Source organism: Danio rerio, chromosome 16, assembly GCF_049306965.1.
Source record: "Danio rerio strain Tuebingen ecotype United States chromosome 16, GRCz12tu, whole genome shotgun sequence".
In the NCBI taxonomy this organism is placed as follows: domain Eukaryota; kingdom Metazoa; phylum Chordata; class Actinopteri; order Cypriniformes; family Danionidae; genus Danio; species Danio rerio.
The window spans coordinates 34,850,338-34,868,318 of NC_133191.1; the positions used below are offsets into that span (position 1 = coordinate 34,850,338).

The 17,981-nt window shown below is 36.6% G+C and overlaps 2 protein-coding genes across 3 annotated transcripts; both read right to left on the reverse strand.

The window, feature by feature from the left end:
* Positions 1-14: 14 nt before the first annotated feature.
* On the reverse strand, positions 15-3,984 carry c1s.2 (complement component 1, s subcomponent .2). Of its 2 annotated transcripts, none has more exons than XM_073925351.1 (6): positions 3,286-3,984; positions 2,949-3,150; positions 2,659-2,803; positions 1,235-1,360; positions 1,062-1,145; positions 15-981 (listed from the first exon to the last, which is right to left on the reverse strand). In XM_073925351.1, the coding sequence occupies exons 1-6, from the start codon at positions 3,309-3,311 to the stop codon at positions 218-220; spliced, it is 1,347 nt and encodes a 448-aa protein (XP_073781452.1). In that variant the 5' UTR covers positions 3,312-3,984; the 3' UTR covers positions 15-217. The 2 variants fall into 2 exon arrangements, with proteins under 2 accessions (XP_073781452.1, NP_001107921.2); NM_001114449.2 differs by having other exon boundaries at positions 2,659-2,833; positions 3,286-3,378.
* An 86-nt stretch (positions 3,985-4,070) lies between these two features.
* Positions 4,071-17,585, reverse strand: c1r (complement component 1, r subcomponent). Its single transcript, NM_001030150.1, is given in 5 exon segments — positions 4,071-5,094; positions 13,787-13,883; positions 14,652-14,826; positions 17,136-17,337; positions 17,473-17,585. Coding segments are annotated over 5 exon segments (588 nt in total). The 5' UTR covers positions 17,499-17,585; the 3' UTR covers positions 4,071-5,006.
* Positions 17,586-17,981: the final 396 nt, after the last annotated feature.

Here is a 17,981-nt window from a genome sequence, read left to right on the forward strand (position 1 = left end):
AAAAAAAGATCAAATTTAATAAAACTTTTAGCTAGTTTATTTTAATGAACTTTTACACAATGTATACATGTGAAGGGTCCTGTTTAACTTTTTTTTGCCTTAAAATACAGGGACATTTACATTCATTAGAAGACAAATTATAACAATTGACTTTTTTTCATAATGGCCATAATTTTAAGTGATCATATATATAACTAGACATTAATAATATCTCACATTATGAATTTTTTGCCATCGTTTCTTCAATCCAGTCCAGGTAGTTTTGCACTTTAGTGTAATAACCTTTAGTGATTGTTTTAGCACATATAGGACCCCAAGACACAATGCCTTTCACCACATAGCGATGCTCTTCAGTTCCATCGCCCAGCATTGGGAAAAACAGAGGACCTCCACTGTCTCCACTACAACTGTCAATACCATGAACATCATCTCCAGCACAGAACATGTTATCACTGACTGGCAAATCACCTGAAACACAACTCTTGAGACTGTATACATGAACATGACCATAACGTAATAATTTACTTACAGTCCTTCCATAAACTCCAAAACCTGAAACTGTTCCCATCATGCCCTCTTTAACAGCTTCATCTGTTTTCTTTGGCAAACACACCGGCCTGATGTTTGGACCAAGAGGTACCATAGCAGACATTTTTATCAGAGCAATATCATTATTAAAGTCTGACTGACGCCCATCTTTATCAACCTTCTTATAATTTGGGTGAATTATGATCTTTTCTGTTTCCATAAAAACTGCATTTGTATCCTGAGCATTAACTATTCCTCCAAGCCAACTCATGTTGCGGTTTTCATTTCCATCCACCAGGCTAGCTGCTGTCAGAGCCCAGTAATCACTGATCAGAGTTGCACTACCTCTAGGGCTGGACTTATGGAGGAGCTGCCAGGGAATCTCTCCTGATCTTGCTGGCTTCCCACCAAAGACTCTTCCAGCAGACAAGTCCTCCATATTTATTCCACATACTAGTGTGAGATAGAAATATAAAGGTAAGTTAAAACAAATATGTGTGTTTCAGATATGTGCATTCAAGATGAATAAGTACCTGGTTCACATTTAGGAAAAATTTTTGTTAACTTTTCGCCATTCTCAGACACCCAGTTACCTTCTGCATTGCAGGTAAAATTACCTAATGAAAGGAAAAATAAGACGATGTAGAATTAAATACACTTTTGAGAATTACATTAACGTAATGCATGTAAACCATACAAATCTTACCTTTTTTATCTAATTGATAAAATTCAGATTTGCACTTGAGACTGATTTGTTTTAGATAAGTTGTCGGAGGATCTTTTTCTGAGAGCTCCATTAATTCTGAAAGTTCTGGAATGCCACAATCCACAGCTGAAGAGGAAACACAAAGAGTTTTGTTGATTGTTGATTGTTTTAAGTTACACCTTCCATTATCAACTCCACCACCAAAATTGACCTCGGTGTTCATTCCACTCTCTCAGAGATAGTGATGAATACAGAATAAAGACATTTGATCTACAAACAGCATCAAAACTGGCCTAGAGCTAAAGCCTGAACATAGAGCCCAGAATTTCGAGCTACAACACTGACTATGGGCATATTAGAATCACAAGGAAACAAAAAAAGGTATCAAAGAGAACAAATCACTTGTAAAATCATAGAATTGTGAAAAAGTAGGCCTACTCAAAATGGGATGCACCTTATGTATTAAACATTAAGGAGGACTATTTTTAAGACCAGTTTCAAATGGTCTAACATTTGCATTTAAAAATATGAATAATAATATATAATTGCAAATCAACAGTATGTTTCTCATTTCATCATATTCAGTTAAAATCCACAAGCCCTAGATTCTTGCAGCCTACTTACACTATCTTTCATCATCAAAAGTCTATTGTAAGTGTAGGTGTATAGCTGGATTTCATTTTGGGTATCTGTGACAGAAAGCCTGGCTTCTTTAGTTATATTTTCCATCTTTGCATTGGGGCCATTTTGACATTGTGGACTGTTAGACCACCAATAAATGTTTTAACGTTTAAAAGGTTATTTTACCCAAAAAATGCTATCATCAATTTATCTTCTCCCACTCATATTTTTCCAAATCCACAAGAAATACATGACGAAAAGAAAACAATAACATCTTATAAAACTACCTTTAAAGTCTGCTCACCCAGAACTCTGATGCTCTAAAATATCCACAGATATATAAAACATGAAATCTAAAACTAAATCCCTGTTAACTGTGCAAGTAAATACAAGCCTTCTGAAAAAAGAGTCACCATAAGACAAACAGATTTAATTTGGGCATTTGGGTGACTCTGATCTCTCAGATTTCATTCAAAACATCTTTATCTGGTTCCTGAACTTAACACAGGTTTGGAACAGTACGAGAATAACAATGAGCGTTTTTTTTCTTTGGGGTGAACTAATCGTTAAACTTTAAAATCTTTTTTCCCCACACAATTTTATTCCTGTATCACTTTATAAGTGTCACGATTGATTCAATCAAAAATTTTATTATTGTTGCAAGGAGAGACATGACTGCTAAAACTTCTTAGTGGCAGAGCAAACAAAAAAATACATGCAAAATAATAATTATATGATCATTCTATTTGTGTAAAATGTAATTTTCCCAGCAATAACACCGATGTTTCTTAATCATAACTCACCAACAGCCTTGTAGGATGCAGTAAATCCTGTGTGTGATTTAAGGTTTGAATCATCACTCAGAAAAAAGAGCTGCAGATGAGAACCGGGAGCCAAGATGGGCTTTTCACCGGGATGAAACCTGTCTGTGAAATTCTGTCCACAAAACTTCCACAGAACCTTATTATTAAACACAACCTGAATGCAAATAATGGTAACTGCATTTTACTGCTGCTCAAATGATTGTGTAGCCTTAACAAGATATTATAAAAAACAACAGTATTTACATTTGACATTTTTATAAGTAAATTACCATGAGAAAATTGTTGCAACAGTTTGGAGAAGGCTTAATGTCCAGGTGATTGATAGTTAGCTGGATCTGATACCCATCCGGCACCTCCAGCTTCCAATGTTGCATGAAATCCACTGGATATGGGTTAGGGTACTGTGGAGAAGAAACCTCCCCAAACATGGCCAGATCACACTCACACACATCCACACTTGCCCACAGAAGGCTAAATCGGTGTGTTTGGTAGACAGAACGAAATGGTTAATTCTCATATTAATTTAATAAACACAAGATTTTTTTTCACTGATAGTTATTAAAAGAATAATTATAAATTCAGGTGAAACATAAAAAAAGGACTTACCAAAATATCAGCATTTTTTCAGACATGCTGATGTCAATGTAATGCCTTCATCAAAATGATAGCGCAGTTGAAAGATTTTTCTGTAGTTTACAGTCTAATCTACAGTGAAATGCCTCTATATAGTGACAGAGCAAGGGTCTAACAGTCAAGAAAAAAAGTCAAATTTGTTTGAATTGGCTGTGCTATAAAAAACAATGAAAGTCAAATACACAAAAAGAGAGATGTCAACAATGCTTCCAGTCAAACTCCTTTTTAGCCTATTTACTCAGTGGTGAAGGGTTAAAGTCTACAGACACACACTTCAATGCAGAACTACTAATTTGAAGATCCAAAGTGTGGTTGTGTTCAAATATGTTGTGTCCGCACATAATAAACTACAATTTATTTTTACATTTCAGTCACGGATTGCCTTTTTAATAATGCTGTTTTCACTGGCACCAATGTACCAAGATATCAACATAAAAACTCTATTTATAAGCTATGGCATACGTTTTGTCCGGTTTTGATAGACCTCGTCAGAACACACTGTTTGAAAAGGCATGCTGGTTTGTAAACACCCACTGCTTTGATTGGTTTGCTTTTGAACAGTTTGCATATTTAAAACCTTTCAAGGCTTTGCTTGCTGATTAGATCTCAAAGTTGTAAAAGACAGCCATGTGTCAACCCCGTTTTTTTTATTTCTGAACAAAACACTCTCCCACACACACACAAGCACACAGCATGATGTACTCTGACATAAATGCATGCAAAAATATTTAAAGAAATGGAGTAGATGCCTTGTTAAATCTTTTTAACTTAAGTGGTAGAGAGGTTTATTTTACTTAGGTTGAGCGAATGGGGTATTTAATATAAATCACCAGAGTAACGTATTTTGTGTTAAAGATAAAACTATAACATTAAATAAACTAAACAAAAGAAACAGAGAGAGAGAGAGAGAGAGAGAGAGAGAGAGAGAGAGAGAGATGTATTGTGTTGTATTTTGAATATATGATGTAAATGTAAACACAGTCAGGCATTAATATCAACCTTTACATAAACAGATGAGTTTGAATAAAGTGTACTGCTATTATTTCACTTCAGAGAAATCACAGTAAGAGCTGAGTGATAAAACACAATGCAGAAACATGTATTAAACACAATACTCAGTGTTACCCTTAATTACAAACATATCTGGCAAATTTCACAGTCAACATATTAAATTAACAAAAGGTACAATTAAACATACGTTATGCATCTTTTAGTTAAGGTAAATAAATGTATAATCTGAACATTTTGTGTTCTGACAAGCGTGATGTCTGGTTAAGTCATTGCACACATAGTGAACAATCTGGCCTGGCTGGGTTTGACATTGTGATATTTCCCATTTTCAAAATAAAAGTCCCACTGACAGCTGATCCCCTGATGATGTGACAGCTCATCAGGGCCGCATGAGTAGAACACATACCTGCCACAACTCTCGCTTTTCCAGGGGGCATCCCGTATTTCACACTCATCTCCCGCTAGCCTCCTGGTTTGTTATTTCTGCCAGAATGCTCATATAATTCCACAAGTCCTCAACTTTGGTACAGTAACACCCTACAAAGTCTTTAATTTTGATACAGTGATTTCTTTTTTAAAATGAGCATTTTAGCTTGCTTTTTTTCTTTGGGCAAATTAGACATGGCATAAATAGGCTCTATTTTTTTCTTCAATGCAATGCTGCTTTCAAAAATAGGGAAAAACTATTTGCATTCCTCATAAAAACTGATTTGAATAATGTTTTTGCTTGCACAGTGTATATTAATTATTTGCAATAGTTTCTTCAATCCAGTCCAGGTAGTTTTGCACTTTAGTGTAGTAACCTTTAAAGATTTTTCTAGCACATTTAGGACCCCAAGACACAATGCCTCTCACCACATAGCGATGCTCTTCAGTTCCATCGCCCAGCATTGGGAAAAACAGAGGACCTCCACTGTCCCCTCTACAACTGTCAATACCATGAACATCATCTCCAGCACAGAACATGTTATCACTGACTGGCAAGCCATCTGAAACACAACTCTTGAGACTGTATACATGAACATGACCATAACGTAATAAATTACTTACAGTCCAATTATAAACTCCAAAACCTGAAACTGTTCCCATCATGCCCTCTTTAACAGCTTTATCTGTTTTCTTTGGCAAACACACCGGCCTGATGTTTGGACCAAGAGGTACCATAGCAGACATTTTCATCAGAGCAATATCATTATTAAAGTCTGACTGACGCCCATCTCTACCAACCTTTTTATAATTTGGGTGAATTATGATCTTCTCTGTCTTAATAATGACTGGACTTTCATTCGAAGCATTAATTATTCCTCCAAGCCAAGTCATGCTGTTGCTTTCATATCCATCCACTACATGAGCTGCTGTCAGAGCCCAGTAATCACTGATCAGTGATGCACCACCCCTAGAGCCTGACTTATGGATGAGCTGCCAGGGAATCTCTCCTGATCTTGCTGGCTTCCCACCAAAAACTCTTCCAGCAGACAAGTCCTCTGTATTCATTCCACACACTAAATGAAACAAGACAAAACAAAGAAACTATGTAATGTGAATTCACTTTACATACACAAAACCCCTCTCTAACTGTCTGTCCATCATCAAGCCACAATTATTATTACCAGGATAGCAAGGTGGAATAACATCATTGTTGTTTTCTTCTGCCCATTTCCGATCTACTGCACACTTGTATCTCACTACAAAGGAGGAGGAATGAAATAAAAAAGAGTTAATGACTTATCAATGATAAATAATAGAGGAAGGTAGTATCTAACCTTTAGGTGTATCCCCAAATCTGTAGTATGGCTCATTGCATTGATACTCTATAACAGATTGATATTCATTTCTTTCTCCACTGATAAAAGTAAAGTTTCCATTTAGCAGCGGCTTTGGAGCTCCACAGTCAATAACTGCAACATGGACAACATAGAAGCATAATGATGAATGGAAGAAATTTAGCAAAGTGGTAAATCAGGTGAAGTGCATCTACTCACTCTTGCACTCTGGCAGTGGCACATTCCATTGTCCATTACTCTGACATATAGACTTAAACCTTGAAATTTCTATATCTCCCTTTAGAAAAAAGTCAAAGAAAACACTTCATCAAATCACAATAACGCTTATGTGTTTACTGATATAACAAGCGATTTGGCTGTCTGTACCAACTGCGACACAACAGAACACATTACGACATGACAAAAACGGTTAAGCACTATAGACATTCAGAATCACTGCACTCCCAACTTAATGTTAATGTTCATAATCAATACATATTAAACATTGTTAAAAGTACATAGACAACACTGAGTGATGGATGTTGTCACAGCGAGGTCTGTTGCGTAACTGAGGGCGTGGCTCACCCCACAAGTCAATGAACCCTTGGGCAAGCCTGAGCTTTACAGTGGGGGCTTAAGCCTGGTTTAAACTTCTGCGTCAAATGATCAGCGTGACCCACATTGCATGCAGTGCAAGTAGCTGAGCATTCATACCTCTGCATGCGGTTTCTGTTGCTCTGCAACAACACTTCCGAAACGCTAGTTGGCAGTAGGTGTTTTTATTCCTCTGTGTCGAGTTTCTTCCCTGGTGTTTAGCTTATTCTGAACGCTTCCTTAATGTACAAGTGGTTCAAACCTGTTCATTTTGAGGCAGGAACCGCCGGACGTGCAACAACTTTAATCATAAGGTAAACACAAAACAAAACTTTACATCTGGAGCTCCTACACGGGACTCCACACTCCAGCATCAGGCTCTTGGTCCCGCCCACACTTGTCAGCGCTACCAAGCCAACCAATCACAGGGCTTGCTCTACGCATTGCTGCGACATATAGTTACATTTTTAAGAGGTGTGCGTCATCGATGCCGATGGCCACGGCGATGGCTATGCGTCCACGCGTAGGCCGCACTGTAGCATAAGTGTGTGCTTGACGCAGAAGTCATGAATCAGCCTTTATTTGTCGTCTTCAGGCATGTGAGCCCCACACTCCTCTGCAGTGCTCTCCATCAGAGCTTCGAGCATGTGTAATGGTTCACCCTTCATGGCGCATCACCCTTGCCATGCTCTCCTGGTTTGCTTCAGGGGTAGGGTTGGAGATGGCTTGTCTCTCAGTCCCGCTGTCGGACTGACTAGATGGGTACTATGTGGGGATCAACAAGATGTAAAACCCTCTAAGCCCCATGTCCCCTTTTTCCTGGAGGTGCACAGTGAGCTCATGCAGGCATGGAAGATGCATTTCACTGCTCGGCACTTGTGTGCTTCTGCCCTCACCACCCTTGATGGCGGAGTGGTGCACAAAGGAGGCAGATCCAGCCTTTTCACTGCTGTGTCACATCCACTCTGTACTTTTATGTGGACTGCACTCAGAACATGAGATCTTCTGAGCAGCTCAGGTCACCAAAAGTGAAGTGCCATATGAAAATAGAGGTTGGCTCACTAAATATTTGATGTCATCGCCTTCGTTTATCAGTGCCAGGGCAAGGCGGTAAGTGTGAGAGTGCACTAATCAAAAAGGGTTGCCTCCTCTTGAGCATTAGCATGCGGATCCTCTCTAGCAGACATCTATAGAGCTTTGTGCTGGGCAATGGCTAAAATATTCACAAGATTCTATAATCTTAAGGTGAAGCTTGCTCCGTTAACCCAGAGATGCGTGCGCTTATTCTGCTCTGCTTAGCAAGTTCCCCATCTGGCAAACCCTAGAGAGTTCCTCTGAGGTCTGGAGGAGCCAGGACATGTATGCTGTTGATCAGCCGCAATGTCGCAGAAAATACAAACCCTTTCTAATATAGGAATTTAGAGTGTTGAGGCTGCAGACCTTTGGCCAGAAACTCCTTTTAACATGGAAACAATAGCTTTTGTTGTGTTGCAGCATTGTGTTGCATGTGGTTATAACACATTTCTGCATTCACTGCACTTCTTTTCTGTTGTTATTTCTACGCAAACATGCACTTGATGAAAGTTTTCAACTGTTGTGCTCACATCTTTTGCAGCATCTCACACATAATGAAAAAAACGGAGAGCTTATGTTAAATGTTGTTCAACTCAAAAATGCATATGTGAACTGCATTTACAGTTTACTGGCTTTACCATCTGCATTATGTTATATCTCACCCTCATGAGCTTGTATCCCGGATTACAGCGCACATGAATGTAGTCTCTGTATAAGTACTGGGCAAAATTTGGTGTGACTGCTCCATTGGTGACACTGCCTGGATCTGGACACTGTACTCCTTTAAAAAAAAAACATGAGATGTGTTACTGTCCACCAGTGTGATCTGAAATCCACTATTGAACACATTTACATGCACACCAATACACTAAAATAATCCATAATTATGATTTACATGCAAAGCAATAACCCGGAAATGCAAGTAAGCATTGCAGTGTTTACAAGACTTTATGAACAAATTCCAGAAGCAACTTCTGTCTGGAACTGTAAGAATTTTATTGTGTAACTAAAAGTATTGTCATTCATTCTTTCATTCTTTTTTTTTGGCTTAGTCCCTTTATTAATCTGGGATCACCACAGCAGAATGAACCACCAACTTATCCAGCACGTTTTATGCAGTGGATACCCTTCCAGCTGCAACCCATCACTGGGAAACATCCATTCACACCCATTACAACATACACTACGGACAATTTAGCTTACCCAATTCACCTATACCACATGTCTTTGGACTTGGGGGGGAAAACGGAGCACCCGGAGGAAACCCACGCAAACACAAGGATAACATGCAAACTCCACACAGAAACGCCAACGGAGCCAGCCGGGGCTCGAACCAGCGACCTTCTAGCTGTGAGGCGAATGTGCCCCCTCAGGAGTGAAAGTGCACTCGAGAAGAAGTGTCGCCTCCTGTTGGGCGCTACCCACTGCGCCACAGTGCTACCAAAGTATTGTCATGTTAAACAAATAAATCAAAACTGCAGAAGAATTTACATTTTGCTTTCAAGGTGAACATTTTTGACTTTTGGGTTCAAAAGATTTGGTTTAAGAAACCATCTGCGTGTACATTATATTTCCTTCTCCTTTACCACATTTGCTCTGTCTGAATGTGCTTAAACCTGCAAAACCACATTCTTGTCACTCATTAAACATGCACTTTAATAAGTTGACGGAAAACAGATAAAAGTGTTGAAATGCTGAAGAAAAAAAAAATCTGCATAAGGGACAAAAAAAAATCTAGGTGATCAGTTGTGATAATGTGCAACATTTTTTTTATCTCACTCTCTGTGGTGTAACGTAAACTCCAGCCTCGACTCTCTCCATATCTGTCAGTGTGATACTTCAGCTGAACGAAGTGAGATTTTGTGTTTAGGACACCAGGACTTTTCCCTCCACAGTACTTATGAGTATCCTTCCCTGGGACAAACACCTGAGAAACACGAAAAGCAGGTAAGTGTAAATAAAAACCTTAAAAATAAATAACTACAAAGACAATTACAGCAAAGCATACTTGCAGCCAGTGGAAGAGGCAGGTCGACCCTTGAATGTCAACTCGTTCAATGTGGAAGTTCTGGCTGAAGTTGAGAGTGATCATGAAGCCTGGCTGTACAGAGATGTTGTAGACGCAATCCAGATCAAGCGGAGATGTGTCTGGATAACCAGGACTGGAGATGCTCCCCTCTAGTTCACTGTGCAGGCCACCTCCACACTCCACTGACACAAAAAGCAAACATACACCATTTAATGATGGGCTAGCATTTCTAAAATAATTTTTTAGGGAATTACAACTATGGGATCAAATTCACGCCACATATATTGCGAAAAATAATATTTGTAAATAAAAAACTTACATTTCGTGTAAAATCATAACAAGCATGCGTAAGGAAAGATAATACGCTTGAATCAAAAATGAAATTGAGTTTAGAATTACATTGCACAAAACCGAAACCTGAATTTAAAGATGTCCTAATTGCAAACAAAATGTTTGCTTAATGTCTTTCCCACAATCAGCGATTGCATTTGCAAAAGATACACACAACTGATTGTTTGTTTTAGATTACTGCAAATTACATTGTAATTAAACCAGTTTACTTTTCTAAAATAATAGTGTACCTACATTATGTGATATATGCAAGTAGGAGGGAACAATGTGAAAGGTTTGGGAAAAACAAGCGATTACAGCACCACTTTAACTTAAGCCAACAAACATTATTATTATGTTTATGTTGTATGTTATTTGTATTTATTTCAAACATTTTCAAATAGGCAAATATTCAGGGCTACTGGTAAAAAACAAAAACGCCTTTTCCCAATATCATGTGACCGTAGTATACTTTCCTGTTATAGTTGGTTGTTTTTTATTGTACATTATTCATATGTTTAATTCTGCTTGACAGATTTTTTTATTTTATCATATTTTTTGTATTTTAGCAGGGTTTTACAATTATTTCACTAAATTAATTAATTCACCAATGTTGATCCTGGACCATCAAACTTATCAATTCACTAATGTTGATCCTGGACCATCAAATTTATTTCACTAATGTTGATCGTGGACCATCAAACTTATCAATTCACTAATGTTGATCCTGGACCAACAGATTTATCAATTCATTAAAGTTGACCCTGGACCATCAAACTTATTAATTCACTAATGTTGATCCTGGACCATCAAATTTATTTCATTAATGTTGATCCTGGACCATGAACTTTACAAATTGACTAATGTTGTTCCTGGAACATCAAATTTATCAATTCACCAATGATGATCATGGACCATCAAACTTATTTATTTATTAATGTTGATCCTGGAAAATTTAATTTAATAATTCACTAATGTTGATCCTGGACCATCAAATTTATCAATTCACTATTGTTGATCCTGGACCATCAAATTTATCAATTTAGTAATGTTGATCCTGGAAAATAAATTTAATAATTCACTAATGTTGATCCTGAACCATCAAATTTATGAATTCACTTATGTTGATCCTGGATCATCAAACTTATTCATTCACTAATGTTGATCCTGGACCATCAAATTTATCAATTCACCAATGTTGATCCTGGACCAATAAACTGGACCATCAGACTTATTAATTCACTAATGTTGATCCTGGACTATCAACTTTATCAATTCACCAATGTTGATCCTGGACCATCAAATTTATCAATTCACCAATGTTGATCCTGGACCAATAAACTGGACCATCAGACTTAATAATTCACTAATGTTGATCCTGGATCATCAACTTTATCAATTCACCAATGTTGATCCTGGACCAATAAACTGGACCATCAGACTTATTAATTCACTAATGTTGATCCTGGACTATCAAACTTATTCACTAATGTTGATCCGGGACCATCAAACATATTAATTTACTAATGTTGATCCTGGACCAATAAACTGGACCATCAGACTTATTAATTCACTAATGTTGATCCTGGACTATCAACTTTATCAATTCACCAATGTTAATCCTGGATCATCAAATTTATCAATTCACTAATGATGATCGTATGCCAACAAACTTATCAATTTACTAGTGTTGATCCTGGGCCATCAAACTTATTCACTAATGTTGATCCTGGACCATCAAATTTATTCATCAAATTTATCAATTCACTAATGTTGATCCTGGACCATCAAACTTATTTATCAAATTTATCAACTCACTAATGTTGATCCTGGAAAATAAATTTAATAATTCAGTAATGTTGATCCTGGACCAACAAATTTATCAATTCACTAATGTTGATCCTGGACCAACAAATTTATCAATTCACTAATGTTGATCCTGGATCATCAACTTTCTCAATTCACCAATGTTGATCCTGAACCAATAAACTGGACCATCAGACTTATTAATTCACTAATGTTGATCCTGGACTATCAAACTTATTCACTAATGTTGATCCGGGACCATCAAACATATTAATTTACTAATGTTAATCCTGGACCATCAAATTTATTAATTCACTAATGTTAATCCTGGATCATCAAATTTATCAATTCAGTAATGATGATCGTATGCCAACAAACTTATCAATTTACTAGTGTTGATCCTGGGCCATCAAACTTATTCACTAATGTTGATCCTGGACCATCAAATTTATTCATCAAATTTATCAATTCACTAATGTTGATCCTGGACCATCAAACTTATTTATCAAATTTATCAATTCACTAATGTTGATCCTGGACCTTAAAATATATTCATTAAATTTATCAATTCACTAATGTTGATCCTGGATCATCAAACTTATTAATTCACTAATGTTGATCATGGACCAACAAACTTATAAATTGACTAATGTTGATCCTAGATAATCAAATTTATCAATTCACTAATGTTAATCCTAGATAATCAAATTTATCAATTCACTAATGTTGATCCTGGATAATCAAATTTATCAATTCACTAATGTTGATCCTGGACCAATAAACTGGACCATCAGACTTATTAATTCACTAATGTTGATCCTGGACCATCAACTTTATTAATTCACTAATGTTGATCCTGGACCATCAACTTTATTAATTCACTAATGTTGATCCTGGACCATCAAACTTATTAATTCACTAATGTCGACCCTGGACTATCAAACTTTTTAATTCACTAATGTTGATCATGGACCAACAAATTTATATATAAATATAAATATATAAATATAAATAAAAATAAAAAAAAACATGAGATGTATAAATATATGTGTGTGTGTGTGTGTGTGTGTGTGTGTGTGTGTGTGTGTGTGTGTGTGTGTGTGTGTGTGTGTGTGTGTGTGTGTGTGTGTGTGTTTGTGTGTGTGTGTGTGTGTGTGTGTGTGTGTGTGTGTGTGTGTGTGTGTGTGTGTGTGTGTGTGTGTGTGTGTGTGTGTGTGTGTGTGTGTGTGTGTGTGATTTCTGAAGGACAATGTGACTGAAGACTCGAGTAAAGAAGCTGAAAAATTAATCTTCACTGGAATAAATGGTTGAATTCACAGTTTTACAATTTGTACTGTATTTCTAATTTAAATAAATGCAGCATTTATATTTTTTTTTCCAGAAAAATGTATTTATTAAATATGTTTTAAATAGTCCTAGCTAATAACGTTTTGTTTTAAATAAATAATTTTTTAAATTTTAAATAAATAAAATTTTGTAATTTTAAAAGACAACATTATTAAATACACAAATTTGTCAAAATATATACATAATCACAACTGTAAAAATAATCAGACACCTTAACAACTAAAAACATGTATACAAACATCATAATCAAGTGAAACTACATTTTTTTGGGCTGTCATATATGAGTTGTAATACAACATGACCCCTTAAAGGAACTGACAGGAATTTACAATTGTCAATCATATAATATGCATTTTAAAGAACCACTGTGCATCTCATCCCTTAAAAGCTCTCACTATGATGATTAAACTCTTTAAAGAGATTAAGCATAGGGTGGAACCTTTCAGAATAATTCACTGACATTTAATAATAAGCACACTTACAGATACAAGTGCGGTTGTCAGGCTGTAGTGTGTATCCAAGTTGACAGGCACACAAGAACGACCCAAGGGTGTTGAGGCAAATCTGTGAACATGGTGGATCAATTCCCACACTAGAGGAAGAACACTCATCTGTGTCTGAGAGACAAAATGATATCAAGCTTTGAAAGATGTACACAAACGGTCATCATGTTAGTACAGCACTGAAACAGTATTTAATTAATTAACATGCAACACAAGCAACACTGCTGTTACTCTGATATTTGGCATATTATTGTTATGGTATGCAGCAATAAACTATATATATATATATATATATATATATAGCATCTTATATTTTAGACATAATAAATTAGACTAGTATATTTTTTGTTGTATCAATAAAAATAGTTCCAAACAAAACCACCAATAAGCGACCAAATGTAGTACATTGGTGCTTTTTTACTCAGTGTTTTTGATTTAAACAGTTGAGCAGAAATCATTCAAAGACAGTCACTTTAATTTGTACCTTGTCCGCAGTGGTTTTCATCTCAAATTGTGAATTCTACTCTTGCAAAAAATGTGAATACTGAATTAAACCTTTGGTATTAAAGTCGAGTTTCCATCTAACTTTTGTCAAATTTATATCCACAATAAAATGGAAGCTGCTACTGCCCCATCCAGTATTGTGAAAAGATATAGCTGAAAATTGCATGTTGATGTTTTAGTTGACATAATCTATGATTCAAGTGCCACTCAGCAGTTAAAAGCTGTAGGCGCATTTACTGCCTCCGCAGCAAGCATGGTGGCAGAGGGAACATATTGAAGTGTTAACATCTGTATGTACACATGATAAGGAGAAATGAAATGCATACAACACTGAATTGTTTGGTATTTGCTTTGAGTGTATATATTTTTATAACTCACCAACTGCTTGGTAGAATGCACTGAATCCCAAGTGAGACTCGTGATTTGAATCATCTGTTAGAAAAAGCAACTGGAGGCGATTACCAGGAGCCAGTATGGGCTTGTCACTGGGATGAAACTTGTCAGTGGAATTCTGTCCACAAAACTTTCCCAGAACTTTCCTATCAGACACAACCTGAAAATAAAAATACCAATGGCTGAGCCGTAATAAGCTACTAAATTCAAGCAATTTTAAGCAACTATGAACAATATTTTACATACTAGTGTCTTTTCAATTAAGTACTAGTACTTTTTTCATTAGCTTTAGTGCTTATGCTTTACTTACTAGTACATTTTCCAATTTATCAAGTTCATTATACAATAAAATTTATTGAACTTTTATTGATTAGATGCTATTTATTCATTACACACTGGTACTGATTATTAAATACTAGTACTTTTTTAATTTGTGATATCTATTGAGTCTATTGTATCTTGTCACCGACTTGGTCCCGGTCATTCCCCTCGCTGGCCAGCAGAGGCCGCCATCTCCGGACTTTTAGCATTACATCATCCATCTACACTGATTGCGCATACACCTGATCTGAATCTAGTTAACGACCCACGTACCTCATATAAGCCGCTCTCAAACACTCAGTCAGTGTGAAGTCTTGTTCAGCCCCGGCCAGCATTACTGAACGGTATATCCAGCCTGTCTCTTACTTTGCTTTGCCTTCTGCCTACCCACGCCTGATATACGGACTCTGATTCTCGCTGCCTGCCTTTGACCCAAGCGTGATACACGGACTCTGATTTACGCTCACTGCTCACTACTCATGCCTGGTAACTCACTCTGTCTGTTCACTGTCATTCTTGAAATTATTACTACTACTGTGGATGTGTGTGTGTGCACCCAGGTGCATATTGTGTGTTTGAGTGAAGTTGTGATTAATAAATACTGCATAATGGATCCCTCCGTGTCAGTCTCCTCGTTACAATCTGTAACCCTAGTTAAATAATTATTTATAATATTATTTAGAGCAGTATAATATTATTATTATTATTATATTATTATTATTATTATTATATCTACAAGTCTTTATAAATATAATAATACTAATAATGATTATACTGCTCTAAATAATATTATAAATAATTATTTAACTATTTCACTAGGGTTACATATCCATTGAATAAACATTAGTATTTAATACATAAACTCACTGGCCACTTTATTAGGTACACTTGTCCAACTGCTCGTTAATGCAAATTTCTAATCAGCCAATCATATTGCAGCAACTAAATGCATTTAGGCATGTAGACATGGTCAAGAAGAATCAGAATAGGGAAGAAAGGTGATTTAATTGACTTTGAACGTGGCATGGTTGTTGGTGCCAGACGGGCTAGTACACTGTAAAAAATTAATCTTGAGCCTTGTGATTTTCATTAAAAAAATTGATGTGGTCATTACAAATAATATGCATATTTTCTTAAAAAAATCGTAACTCAAATAACCACTTGTTACAATTGAGGTATCCACAAGAGCATCTCTGAACACACAACACTTCCAACCTTGAGGCGAATGGACTACAGCAGCAGAAGACCACACTGGGTGAAACTCCTGTCAACTGAGAACAGGAAACTGGGGCTACAATTCGCTCACCAAAATTGGACAATAGAAGATAGGAAAACGTTGCCTGGTCAGATAAGTCTCAATATTTGCTGTGATATTTGGATTGTCGGGTCAGAATTTGGCATCAACAACATGAAAGCATGGATCCATCCTGCCTTGTATCAATGGTTCCTGCTGCTGGTGGTGTAATGGTGTGGGGGATATTTTCTTGGTACCATTTGGACATCATGTCAACGCCACAGCCTACCTGAGTTTTGTTGCTGAACATGTCCATACCTTTATGACCACAGTGTACCCATCTTCTGATAGCTACTTCCAGCAGGATAATGCGTCATGTCATAAAGCGCGAATCATCTCAGACTGTTTTCTTGAACATGGCAATGAGTTGTACTCAAATGGCCTCCACAGTCACCAGAAGTCAATCCAAAAGAGCACTTTTGGAAAATGGTGGAACGGGAGATTCGCATTATGGATGTGCAGCCGACAAATCTGCAGCAACTGCGTGATGCTATCATGTCAATATAGACCAAAATCCCTGAGATATATTTCCAGTACCTTGTTGAATCTATAAAACAAAGGATTAAGGTAGTTCTGAAGTCCAACAAGGTACTAGTAAGGTGTACCTTGGTGAGTGTACTAGTAGCTAATAAATAACTAGTGTCTATTTAATAGGAAGTGACATATAACAAATAACTACTAATATGTAATAGTAATAAATAATACTCTTATTAAAAAAAGCACTACTGGCATTATAAGTACGTTTTATAGAGAATAGTACAATTTTCTATGGACAGCATAGATCACATCACTCAAGTATTGTATATAAACACATCCACATGTTACCAAAGCTGTAAGTTAAAAGTGTCACTGACCGAGACAGAATCGTAGTAACAGTTTGGAGAAGGCTCAATGTCCAGGTGGTTGAAAGTCAGCTGGATCTGAAAGCCTTGTGGCACTTCTAAATCCCACTGTTTCTGGAGATCTGCTGGATATGGGTCAGGATACTGTGGAGAAGAAACCTCCCCAAACATGGCCAGATCACACTCACACACATTCACACATGCCCACAGCAGGCTGGTTCAGATTAGAAGGAATTCAGTAAATAAGGATATTCTGATAGGTGTCCACTGCAAATGTTAAATTAATCACACAACTGAATGTGCATTGTAATAAATGCAAATCTCAGAATTCAATATAAAAACAACTTACCAAATTATTAGATGTATTCCATCCATAACTGTTAGGCAGACATCAGTTTCACTAAACTATTAATGCAGTCATGAAGCTTTCTTGTGATAAAGTGAATGTGGTTAATCATGTATGAGAGATCAAAAGTCTAAAAGTCATCAAAAAGGTAAACTTGTTTGATTTGGCAAAAAGAGAGATGTGACTACTTTTCCCGTAAATGCTGCTGCGTTTTGGACCTGTTTACTAAAACAGAAAGGGTTAAAGTTCACACAGATCATTGTATGTGTATTTACTTTGTGGATTAATATTATCCATCAATGATTGTAAATATAACTAGTTTAAAAAAAAAAAACATAATTCCTAAATCTTAGCTGTTTGAGCTGAGATTCACTGTAGATACAAAAAAAAAAGTTCAGAGGACTCAACCAAAGTCAGGTTTGTTTGATTTGGCCGTAGAGAAAGGCTATTCTGGAAAAGCAACACTGCATGGCATAAAAAGCCAAAAATAAAAAAAGAGACACCTGACAAGC

Excerpts from the sequence above, each read along its gene's own strand:
- c1s.2 (NM_001114449.2), bottom strand. The coding sequence starts at position 3,311 with ATGTCTGAAAAAATGCTGATATTTTG. Across the intron at positions 2,834-2,948 it reads GTTGCAACAATTTTCTCATG|GTTGTGTTTAATAATAAGGT; the intron begins GTAATTTACTTA and ends ATTTGCATTCAG. Across the intron at positions 982-1,061 it reads TTTTCCTAAATGTGAACCAG|TATGTGGAATAAATATGGAG; the intron begins GTACTTATTCAT and ends ATCTCACACTAG.